This window comes from Plectropomus leopardus, chromosome 10 (assembly GCF_008729295.1).
Source record: "Plectropomus leopardus isolate mb chromosome 10, YSFRI_Pleo_2.0, whole genome shotgun sequence".
NCBI classification, from domain to species: Eukaryota; Metazoa; Chordata; class Actinopteri; order Perciformes; family Serranidae; genus Plectropomus; species Plectropomus leopardus.
The window spans coordinates 11,509,250-11,521,450 of record NC_056472.1 but is presented as its reverse complement, the minus strand read 5'-3'; the positions used below and the strand labels follow the sequence as shown (position 1 = coordinate 11,521,450).

Here is a 12,201-nt window from a genome sequence, read left to right as displayed (position 1 = left end):
AAGACATCAATGCATAATTAAAAAAGGAGGTGAAAAACTTTTTTTTTTCAGAAAATTGATTAAAAGAACTATTTTAGACATCAGCTATTCTTGTGATTATCATTAAGTTACAATTGAAACACACTGGTGTAATGAAACTGTGTAGACTACATATTAATTGCATAAAATGTCTGACATTTTGTGGGAATCACATTACAGCACTGAAAATGCATCCAATCGGCATCTATTGGGTGATGACACTAATCTTAAAGTGCATGATAAGACACCCAAGCGCATTATAAGCACACTGCATGCATTCATATCTTTATTTTGTAATCATTCCAGAAAACTTTCAATGCAACTAAATTCTCTGTAAACCTGGCATCATTGTTGAGAAATTGTTTTTTTTACCCTCACTAGAGTCGGTTAAAGGTCCAGTGTGTTAGATATAGTGGCATCTAGTGGTGAGGTTGCAGGTTGCAACTAACTGAAATTTCTGTGTGCAATGCGCGAAGGACAACTATTGAGGCCCATGCAAAAATGCTAAACTGCAAATGGCATCATCTATAGCAAGTGTTTGATTTGTCCATTATGGGCTACTGTAGAAAAAACATGGCTGACTGAGAAAGAGGACCCGCTCCGTATGTATAAATGACTCATTCTCAGGTAATGAAAACACAAAGAGTATTACTTTCAGGTAATTATACACTGATGAAAACATAGTTATGAATATTTTATTTGATTTCTGCCAATATTTCGCCCTAAATCCTACACACTGGACCTTTAACCCCTTTGCTTTTGCATTTTGCATTACTTCCTAAATCATTATATTTTCATTACATTATAAATTGTATATTGATGTGCTTATAATGCCTTGTGAGCAACACACTTTAATTAAATGTGACTAGTCCTTACTTTGGATCATAGCCAAAACAAGTAGAGGCATGGTCATGCATGCATCTATTCAGCTTCATTTAAGATGAATTGTTTTCTAGCAAGAAATAATTTCCACCATGTTAAGGAGGATTCAAGTACACTTACACTATCTTTAACCCTAAACATAGTTGGGTAATGTCCTTTTTTCTTTTGAATGGCAGATGATGTCTACACAGGCCATAGTACAGACGCATATGGCAGTGATTCCAGTGTTTCTCAGCAGAATCTACATACAATAAATCCTGCTGAACCCTTTCATGAAAACACTGTTGTACTCCTTCAGAGATTCTGTAAGGCAGAGACACGTGAAAGTCTTTGATGTGAAGATCCTACATGTGTCTGGCGGACTGCCCAGATTTCAAGCTGATTTGTACCGTCGCAGTGTGAATGTTCACAATAATGTTACGGCCTTCAGTGTGAGGGCTTTTATAAAACCTTTGCTTCCACTACAGTGGCAGGATTCTCAATGTCGGCTTTGCTCTGAACCATCCTCAGCTCCAGTTGTGCAGGACTGGGCCTTTTCCCAGGGCCAGCCATTTCTGAGAAGAGAGTTGAAATACAGAAAGAGGTTTTTGGACTCTCACTTACTGATCAACCTAGTGGTAAACAGGTCATTCTTATCTCACGCTGAGTTTGTTATTCTTCTTGTTGCTTTTTACATGCAGTTATAAAAACAACAGCTATGACATAACTTCTGTGCCTCCTTCTAAATGTAATTTATTTTGAGTTGATACCTAATAATAGTGAAACCAAATCTGTCCTGTAATCAACGAACACATGCATCTTGACATTGCCACCTCTACATAATGCACACTACTGGCTGATTACTATTGACTTTGTGTAAATATAACAGCAGAGGGAAGCAAACAGTGCTCTTTTATGTCTGGTAAACGACTTCAAGATAGAGTGGAGAGGCCACATGACGAACAGAAGTCAATAAACACACACACAGTTCCTACCATTGGCATAAGTAATGGTCCTCTTAATGACATGGTGCATGACTGAAACAGTCTTTTCACAGGCAGTCTGAGAGAAACAGAAGGAAGACAAGGTTACGAGCAGGTTCGGATTGATTTATTACAACGTGACAACATAATTAGACCTGATTTCATCAGCTTTTTAACTGAAAAGTCAAGTGTACTACTGACCTTCAGGTCTTTGGGGTGATGGTGAGTCCAGGCTAGCAACATGGCAGCAAACAGGTCTCCTGTCCCCACAAACACAGCATCCACTTTAGGGATGTCCATGCAGATTTTCTGACTGGTGTTGGTCCCATCTGGTTTCACTACAGAGAGGACACAGGATAATTATATCGGCACTATCTTGGGGCAAAGGTTTCTTCCACCAGAAAAAAGTAAAATTAAATAATTTGTTGTAAACACAAGTTTATTCTATTTTAGTTTATTAGGATCCCAATTATTCCCATTACTACAGCATTACTGCAGCAATTCTTACTGGGGTCCACAAAACAGACTTAACATAGTGAAGATGCTAATGTTAAATTTTCTTCTATAGCGTGTCAATCTAAAGTGAATGATAAATTATTGAATAAAATAAACAGTAACAGATGTTTCATCTAAATCCAAGTAATGAACAAAGTAATTTGTTTTTAACAAATAACCAATTTAGACAATTATGCATTTCAACTACACTGATCGTGTAGTCACAATAGAGTGCTATAAATGCTGCTCAGTTTAGTACTATTTGTAGTATTCCACCAAACTGCTTGGCAATGGTCAAGATTGGACAATATTAAGGCCTGAATCACCTGTCTAATTCAGTTTTGTGTCAAACATTTTGCACATCTTTTAATAACTGAAATACCACTTTACATTTTAGCAAGTATCTTATGTATATGTTTTGTCCATGTTAGTTTACTATCCTAGACAATTACCTGGATGTTAGCACTTGGTCAATATGCATCATTTACACAAAGATTTAAGACAGGTTTTTTCCTACGTGTGTGGTCTGAACCAAATATAACGGTATTATGGAAAGATCGGTCTTAGACACATTCAGGACAAGTTTATTTTCCCTTATTCATTTAACCACTGATTGCAACTTTAAGTGAAGATCAGTGTTTAACTCACTGGCGGTGAATGCTGACATATACACAGAGGAATCATCTGCATACATCAAAATACGGGACACATGTAAAGAAAGTACTACACTGTTTGTGAAAGCGGTGTGAAGTAAAAATAAGTAAACAGACATTCTGTATGGAGAAAGTTGGTCTGGTATTTTACCCATTTTTTGGCTCCCAAGGGCCACCAGGAACTGGTCGCCATGTTTTGAGGGTAGGTCCGTGCTAGTGAGGACAACGGTCTCTGGACCCATTTTATGAAGCAAGTCCATCACCTGAAAAGTAGAAGGAGTCCCATTTCCTCAAGCTTTGTACTTTTTGGTGTCACAAACTAAACTAGACACAGCACAGTGAGACACAGGTTTGATACTCACCTCAATAGCATCTGCCTCTGTGGTGATTTTCTTCCCTGTTAATAGCCTGTGTGAAAAGAGGTCACGTATCAAATAATTATTCCTTTTAGCTAATAATGCCAAATAAGAATCATCCTTTACATAATTTTTACAGCCAGATTTTATGGATGTTTTTCAAACGATGCTGTGTAGTGTACTATTAACTGTTTATGATGATTGAAAGTGCACTCACTCTGCTTCAAACTGGTTGGGGGTGAGGATGTCGGCCAAAGGCACTACTTTGTCCCTGTATACGGGAAGCAGGTACTCTGGAACGTACTGAAACACATCACCAAAATAAGAACTTCATTGTGAGTGTGTGTGTGTTTTTTTTTTTAACCTCCTTTTCTATGCAGTTTTGAACCCCTTACAAGTGTCGCCTACTTTTTCTAAATGATGGATTTCCCCAAAGTGAAAACAAATAATTACTATATGAAGAAAAGTTAGAGGATTACTTTCACACAATTAGTTTTACAGACTAATTATGATTTAAATTAAAATTTAAATAAATATAGTTCTTTGAAAGTTTACTTCATAAATGCAGTGCAGAAAAAGGACAGAAGAGGACACAATACAGTAAATCCTCATCAACTGTAACGACTGGGCGAGGAAAAATTGGGAATTTTCTGAAAGATGCTTACCATAGCACCGTGGTCTCCCATAACAGGGTCACAAACTGTGGAAAAGAAGACTCATATTTAAACGATGGACTTACATAGAAATAGCAAAAATTAAACTCTGTTGGGGCTCTAACTGATGACTGTCATTATTGGTTAAGCTGCTAATTTTTATTTTACCATCACTTTACCATTTGTTTACCATCACTTAGTACAGAGAAAAGCAAATGAGAAGCTGAAAATAGGAAATCTTGTAGTACTCCAGTACTTTTACTAAAAATTATCAATCAATTATCATAATGTTTTTGTCCAGCCACTGATCAGATCAGCTAACCAGCAGTGGTTATTTCAATTTGCATTGAGGCTGGACGATATGAAGAAAACCAAATATCTCAACATATTGACAAAACACCTGAATAACAATATTGTAACGATATTGTAGGGTTGACTGTCAGTGCTTTTACAAAATATTGACACAATGAGATTTTTGATAAATAATCATCAGTAATGTAGATATAATGACTATATGGGTAAAGGCAAAAAATAAAGCAGCTAGCTTACAGTCTGGTAAGTTCAGAAAATAACATCACTTTACTGTGATGCAGCCTTTTCAACCCGGAAAAGACAACACTTACAATATTATGATACCCAAAATCAAAGGCTAGTCTCATATAGTATTGTCACAATAGTGACATTTCTAACTTCAATATAATACCTTGAAAAATTTTCGATGCCACCGGGAAAATTCATCATTGAAGCCATAAAAAAGAGCAAGGAAGTGCAGCTAGTACTGGTGTTTTGATGCTACGGTGTTATCGATACTGCAGAAAATACTGAAACCGTTTTAAATTTTCAGAATTGATATGTATTGATAAACTGATATTTTTAACAATCCAAGTGTAGCGGCCGTTTGTTGGCAAAAATCAAAATCAAACTTAAATCAAACAATCAAAGGGCCACTGGCACACCATGGTTCTTGCTGCCCCTCTTGCAGGGATATAAAAACCAGTTTGCCTACCCAGGTGCATGCTGGTCCTACCTGTCTAGTTATCGTTATAACCGTGGGTGCTCCGTATTACAAAAAGAAATACTAATTGTGCAAAAACTAAATCTATTACAACACACTAATAATAATAATTAAAATAAAAAGGACCAACATATAGCTCCAACAACAAGTCTTCCATCCCGATATCGATGTAATATCGATATATTTCCTAGGCCTAATTCAAAATGTGAACAATATAACAGTGTTTACTCACCATATACCAGGCTGGGATTTGCTTTCTTCAGCTCTTGAATAATGTCAACCACCATCTCCAGGAAGGACGAGTCTCTGCTGTACCCTTGGGGATAAAAATGTGATGAAGATAAAATTACCTACAGTGAGCCTGTTTTACTTTGCTGCTCCCTCTGCAAATACTAAAACTACTAATCAAAGTTTATCAATGCAAATATGGCAGCTCATACAAATTAATGGTCAAATTTAAGGTCAGAGAAATGCAGGTACACTAGTGTCTGCACATCGATAACTTTAAGGGGGAAAATGTGCCCCTTCATACAAAAGGCAGCACCACATTGTGTATTGGATTTCTGTCCTGCTGAGGCTGCTGTTGAAGGACAATTTAGTATCAGTTCTCATAAAGGACTAAACAAAGCTGTCATCAAACGTAGCTGCTCAAGATCACTGCTACCAGGTTTGAGCTTTCTCATCTCTAAACAGGGACACGGTGCTCAGACTCACCTGTGAGGATGTAGTCATAGTGGTTCACCTTATTGAGCTTGATGCCCTCATAAAGCACATTTAGCTCCTCGGCTGTCAGTACTTGACCTTTCCAGTGGGCGTAGCCTAGCATTCAAGAGGGACAACGGAAGTTTAAAACTACATGACATTGTGAAGACATTCAATTTGAAGTTGGAAAACAAAAAGAAGATGTTTTAGGACTTTTTAAGGATCCCTGGGGAACCATGACACACACTTAACATTGCTTAACTGTTTAAATCCTGAGCAAATTTGCATGATTTCTTTCAAAAACATGGGGAGAAGGTCATGAGCAATGAAAGACGAAATGACCCAGAAATTAGCAAGAAATTAGAAAAAAAATACAAGAAAATGACCTGAAAATTGGCTTTAAAAAGAAAAAGAACATTAAAAAAAAACAGAAATGATCCTGAAATGTACTTGAAAATTGGAATAGTTGTGCTAAGTCATTTTAAATATGTAATTATGATCATTACAAATATACCATTTTCTAGACATTTTTAAAAGAAACTTCAAAATCTACTAACTTCTTTCAATTTGTAAAACATGTATTACCAAGTCACTAATTGCTTTTTTCCCCCAATGTATTTTTGAAAGAAATCGAGTCAATTTGCTCAAGGTTCAAAGATTCAAATATTTTCATAAGGCCTCTGAAATCAGCACAAGAAAAGTGATGTCGCTTAAGATTTCAAAGGGTTAAACTAAGAAAAACACTGTAGTATTGTATTAGCCCTGCTGTGCATCTGTCTAAAAAACAGACATCCAAGTGTTTTTCTCCTCCTTGCTCTGTCTTCCCATCCCCCACGCCCTCTGCTGAGGTCCCCCTCCTCTGTGTGGTGTCCGGGCCCAAACAGGGGCCTCCACACTGACTGAATGGAATGCCTGTATCCTGTCTGCCAACTTCCCCCTTTTCTTTGTCCCTCTTTCACCACTGACCTAGAATAAACATGCACAAGCTGTTCTGACTGCAAATGATTGGACATGCACATAACACACTTCCATATTCTTCACACGGTTCACACAGAACCCAAACTGACCCTGAGTCAGTGAGAGCACCTCCATGCAGCGAGGACTTAGCAAAGTGAAAGCATGTGCTGCGGTTGGAGGGCAACCTGAGCGCTAATTCCTCTGACAAGGGTGTAAGTTTCTGTTTATTATTGTTGTTTACATATTCTACTGTGAACTAGATGTAAGATTATAGTCCACACAGCCTTGTAGTTTTCTCCACATGCTCAACACTGACCACTTTCCTCCCACCGAGAAGCAGATGTTTATATTGATTTAAGTTGTGCAAATGTCTGCTGCCCCCGTGGCGAAAGCACATTCTTCACATACTTTGGCACATGATCCCCAGATTACAATTCTATCCTCACTGCAGGTGATTCAGCCAACAAGTTTCAATCAAAACATTAAATGTTGTGTTGCTCTCCTTAATGAGTGAGCATTTCACTGCTCCATTGCACAGGATGACTGTAATGAAGTATGTCTATGTGGGACAATGATAGTGCTGGCAATTATATATAAATTAACCACCGAGCCAGAGATGACGTTATTTGGATCAACAGGATTTGGTAAAATTAAAGGGTGTCTTTGTTTTTTTTCTACCTGGTTCCTGACTCGTGTTTTTGTGTCCAAGTGACTAACGGGAACAATAATGTTATTGTGATCAAATTTTTATTTTGATGAATAAATACATTAAAATGGAGACCAAGGACCAGGGAACAACATTTTTTGATAAGCGGTCCAGTACTGAGTGAGACAGGCTGCAATGTAAACACTCAGAGCACCGTCAATTTCCGTCCACTAAAAGCGTTTGTGTTTTTGCCACTAAAAGGGCTCAGATTGTTCTGAGTGTCTGACAACATTATGGGATGGATACTGACAGAGATAGACCTTTTTGTTAAAGAGTTGAAACAACCAGAAACACAGCCAGAAACAGCCCCAGCACTATCACTACAACCCAATGAAATTCATTTCAATTAATATTCATTTTAGCGAGTATAGAGCCAGCATATGTTCACATCTTTTTAACCCAACCAGAGTTGAAAACAGCGAAAAGATGAACCAAGAGAGCATTTATGAGTTTTATTTAGTATTAGTTATTAGTATTTATTTTTCGACTTTGGATTCCCTTTGTCAGACTGTAAGCTGCAGTATATGTTTTATATGTGTTTTTTCTTTTTTGAAAGGTTTACTGTAATGTTAATTCCTTAATAAACTCAATTTAAAGAGGAAAGAAAAGTCACACTTACATTAAAGAAAGCCCCAGTGTGCAGCATGTGTGTGATTGTAGCATCTTTTATCTAACTTGGCGTCAATTGTCCCTGAAAAGACTAAATTTTGTGCAACACAGTATCCATACGAGGCAACATGCTCCCACAGATACACCCAATGTCAAGTTAACAGAGACAGAAGACAAAGTGATCAGACAGAAATGGTTCTTAGAAAACATTAACTTTAAAACTCAGTGATCGATTCTTCTCCTCTAAACCCAACTGATGATTAAAAAGAGTGGATTTGTGTGAGTCATCCAGAGGTTTCTGCACTGGAAGGACAAAGTACAAGAACTTCCGGCAGTGATTGACTCCGTACGAACATCAGACCTCTGAACCCAAAACCTAAGCCGCCTAATTAAAGGTAGTAGAGTCAAACAAACACAGATTGTCTTTGGGTTCAGCATTTCTCACTCAAACATTTTGTGAATACATATTTTAGCCAAAAAATTCATTTCCAAATCCAGTTTCTGAATGTTTTGAAACCTGCACTTTCTTAATGGGCTGCAGGTATTTTTTTGGTGTCCGTGTGTGTGTGTGTTTGTGTGTGTGTGTGTGTGTGTGTGTGTGCTGGTAGAGCACAAGATTCAAACAAAATGAGTGTTTGAAGTTTACACAAAGATCCTCTCAGATACTGACACCACAGAGAACTAAATGGTTTTTGACTGAAATGTTTTGAGCATTTCCAGTCTATGCACTACACCAGTAAAAAGTAAAACACACAGTTTTATATGAGAATAGAAAGATGAAGGGGTCGAGTTGTTTAGTGGAAAATGGCTTAATATACTTTGCGAAACTGAATAAAAATCACCCCGTTTTCCTCACATGGGGCAATTTAGAAGCACTCAACCAACCTGTGTGATTGGAGAACTGCACAGAGTTGATAGAGTCCACTTCAAAGCCCAGCACCTGAGAAAAGAGACATTTTGCAGCTGTTAAAACAGAGAACAATGACGTCTACAGGTCTAAAGGAGCTGCTGGATTTCACTGTACTGTGGGAAGAGCAATTACTGTGGGAGTTGTTCAATGAGAATAGTGTGTTTTTTTTAAATCACAGATTAAGTTACTATCTTTTGTAATCATTGACAGGACTCAGGTCACACTTTATATATATCACATTACATTTTAACACCGTTATCTAATGCTCTAGTTTCTGAATGCTTTCCCTGCACTTTTAGACACACGGTAGTTTCCGTGAAAATTAGCTTGCAGAGCTTTTGTTAGGAAACTTGTTTTGAGATAAGAACCATAAAATGGATCGCTGAGTCAGCTCTTTGTCGTCTCAGCACCGTCACACAAATTTCAATGACACGAACATGATATTTGCTGGGGCTGGGCGATATAGAGAAAGTTAAATATCATGGTATTTTTGACCAAATATCTCAGTGCCAGTATTGCAAGGACATTTTAGGGTTGACTATTGGTGCTTTCAAAAAACATTTACACAATGAGATTTTTGATAAATAACCATTAATAATGTGGGAGTAATGACTAAGGGTGTGAAAATAACAGAACAGCCACAAACGTCTTGTAAGTTCAGAAAAATGAAATCACTTTAGCCTTTAAAAGCAAGAAAAGACGAAACCGACATCATAATCTTCAAAATCTAGGACGATACCTAGTTTTAGGCTATATCATGATATCTATATAATATCAATATATTGCCCAGCCCTAATATTTGCCATTATGGATTTATTTATTCATGCTTGTATATCTCAGAAATTGCATTGATATGGGAATGAAAAATAAAACAGTAGCTGAGTAGAGTGGGAAGTCAGATTAAAACAATCTTGAAGGATTTATTTTGCTAGGGGTCAACAGACATTGGTTTTTTAGAGCTGATACAGATACAGATTATAAGTAGTTAATGAGATTGATAGCCAACATTTGGAACTTATATGCATTTACATTCAAAATTAAAATCTTTGTGTCAATATTTAGAATTTGGAATATAACCAAACTCCAACACAACACTTTGTAAAAATGTTTATTCAAAACTGAAACTTTCAACATCAAATACAACAAGGTTCCCAGCAACTTGTTTTTAATTAAGTCAGGTTTAAATCTATGTTTTTCAAAAAATGAATGAAAAAAATAAAAATAGCTCCCTAATGTTTGACATTGTAAAAGTTCCTCTCATGCTGACACTTTCTTTGCACTTTTTAATCAATTCATTTTATTGGTGATCATTGAAATAAAACGCTGATCCAGATAAACATCAAAATGCCAAATATCGAGCCAATAATCATCCAGGCGATATTCTGTCGACCCCTGCAATTTGCCTTTGAAAGTGGCCAGTTATAATGTAAAATGGTATTTCTCAAACTGAGTCCACAACACACAGAAACATCAGTATGTTTTATTAAACTCTTGTTTTCTACATGGGGAGAAATCATTAGGCTAATAGCATGATTTCAAACATTTCAATAACCCACACTGTTTCTAGGACATTAAATTGATTAATATAACAAAGTTACAAAAAAGCTCACACTGACTGAAGCTGCTACCTGTAGCTACACGCTGTGTTTTTTACGGAGAGGAGATAACTGGGCTCTAATTTATTTTCAAACTTCGGACTGAAAAGTGGTCATATTGCACTGTTTGTTTGTTTTTTAAATTCTATTTATTTTATTTCACAGCAATTGTCTGTTGAGCTGTAGGTGGGTAAAGTCTAAAAACGGGATATCGGCCTCAGATGTTTGGGCAGGACAGGAAGGATCCTCACAAATGCAGGACACATGTCACACATCACGAAGTCTCGCTCTGTATTCAACACACCCGTCCGCCATCGTTTCTCTGTTTTGTTACTGTTTTCTAAAGACATCTCGTGCAGCCACCTGAACATTAGATCCAGGACTTACCTGCAGCGGAAACGTTGCCGACTTGTTCCCGACGTATCCCCTGACAACATGACTCTGAATGGACAACACACGACACTCCATTACCGCAATTATACCGACTGCGTTTAAAAACACCGCACAGAGACAACAGGCGTGGGAAAACCTAGAGCTGCATTAATAATGTGTACTGGCTCTGATACGCCGATACTAAGCATGTGAGGAATAACTCCAGCATTGAAGGGCAGAAGCGGCGCCGCTGCTGGTGACATTTGGTTTTTCTTCAGGCAGCTGCAAGGACACCTAAACTGATGCGTTCACAGGTTCGTAAAAAAGTGGGAGACACCAGCTTCCTGTCAGAGGAAACCGTTCACCTCAGCCTTCATTTAGTTAACCTTTTCAAACCCTAGAAAATTCAATAGGTTTAAAAACATGGCAAGAGGGCAAAAAGAAATAAGTAAAAAGTTACAAGAAAAAGGCCTAAAAATAATAATATAAAAAAGTAAAGAAAATGCCCTGAAAGAAAACATGAAAAAAAAAACCCACGTGTTTTGTTCTATTTTCCTAAATACATTCTCCAAGACATTCTTTTACTTTTTGGATAACATTTAATAATCTCTCCACGGGTAATATAAGTTATTTTCTTCTCACCTTTTAATTGATTCTCTCTTTTTTTATTTGCAGTTTTTCCAAACATTTCTTGCAAGTGCTCCTTGCCTTTCCCATGCGTAGGAACACAGCACAACACAACTGATGCCAATCCAGGGTTTAAAGGGTTAAATGATAGGTCACAATTTCTTAAGTCTTAAAAACAATATTCAGGAACATTGCAAAAGGATTTGCTTACCGTGATTATTCCTTCTGTTCATACTAGATCCCTAATGCATTTACAATGTAAGTGATTAGTGATAAAAACACACAGTTCACCCTCTGTGCAAAAATCATACATACCACTTTTTCTACAAACCAAGTCAAGATCTTCAAAAGTAACAGTCTTTTTAGTTACTTTCAGACAGTCTTTCTGACATTAACACAAACAGGAAATTGTGTACACCTACATAAAACAATGAATCATTGTATGATATTTACCTGAATTTTCAGACTACTGAAGCTTCATATCAGATAAACTTTGGAATACTTTTTCTTTTTTCTTTTTTTCTATTTTACATAAAAAGTAGACTCTAGATGTTGGATTCCATCACTTACATTGAAATTGCTTTGGGGACTAATAGCCTCAGGGTCATTATAGGATCATAAACAAGCCATACCTGTTTTAATGTTTATGGGCGTTGTTACCTGACTACTATTTGAAAACAGGCCTGAAA

General features: G+C 37.0%; 1 protein-coding gene across 1 annotated transcript; it reads right to left on the bottom strand.

Moving 5' to 3' along the window:
• Positions 1-745: 745 nt before the first annotated feature.
• On the bottom strand, positions 746-11,119 carry LOC121949016 (pyridoxal kinase-like). Its single transcript, XM_042494602.1, has 11 exons — positions 10,901-11,119; positions 8,894-8,948; positions 5,749-5,853; positions 5,267-5,350; positions 4,032-4,066; positions 3,584-3,669; positions 3,373-3,418; positions 3,162-3,273; positions 2,064-2,200; positions 1,875-1,941; positions 746-1,454 (listed from the first exon to the last, which is right to left on the bottom strand). Exons 1-11 carry the CDS (start codon positions 10,979-10,981, stop codon positions 1,342-1,344), a joined length of 921 nt encoding a protein of 306 aa, XP_042350536.1. The 5' UTR covers positions 10,982-11,119; the 3' UTR covers positions 746-1,341.
• Positions 11,120-12,201: the final 1,082 nt, after the last annotated feature.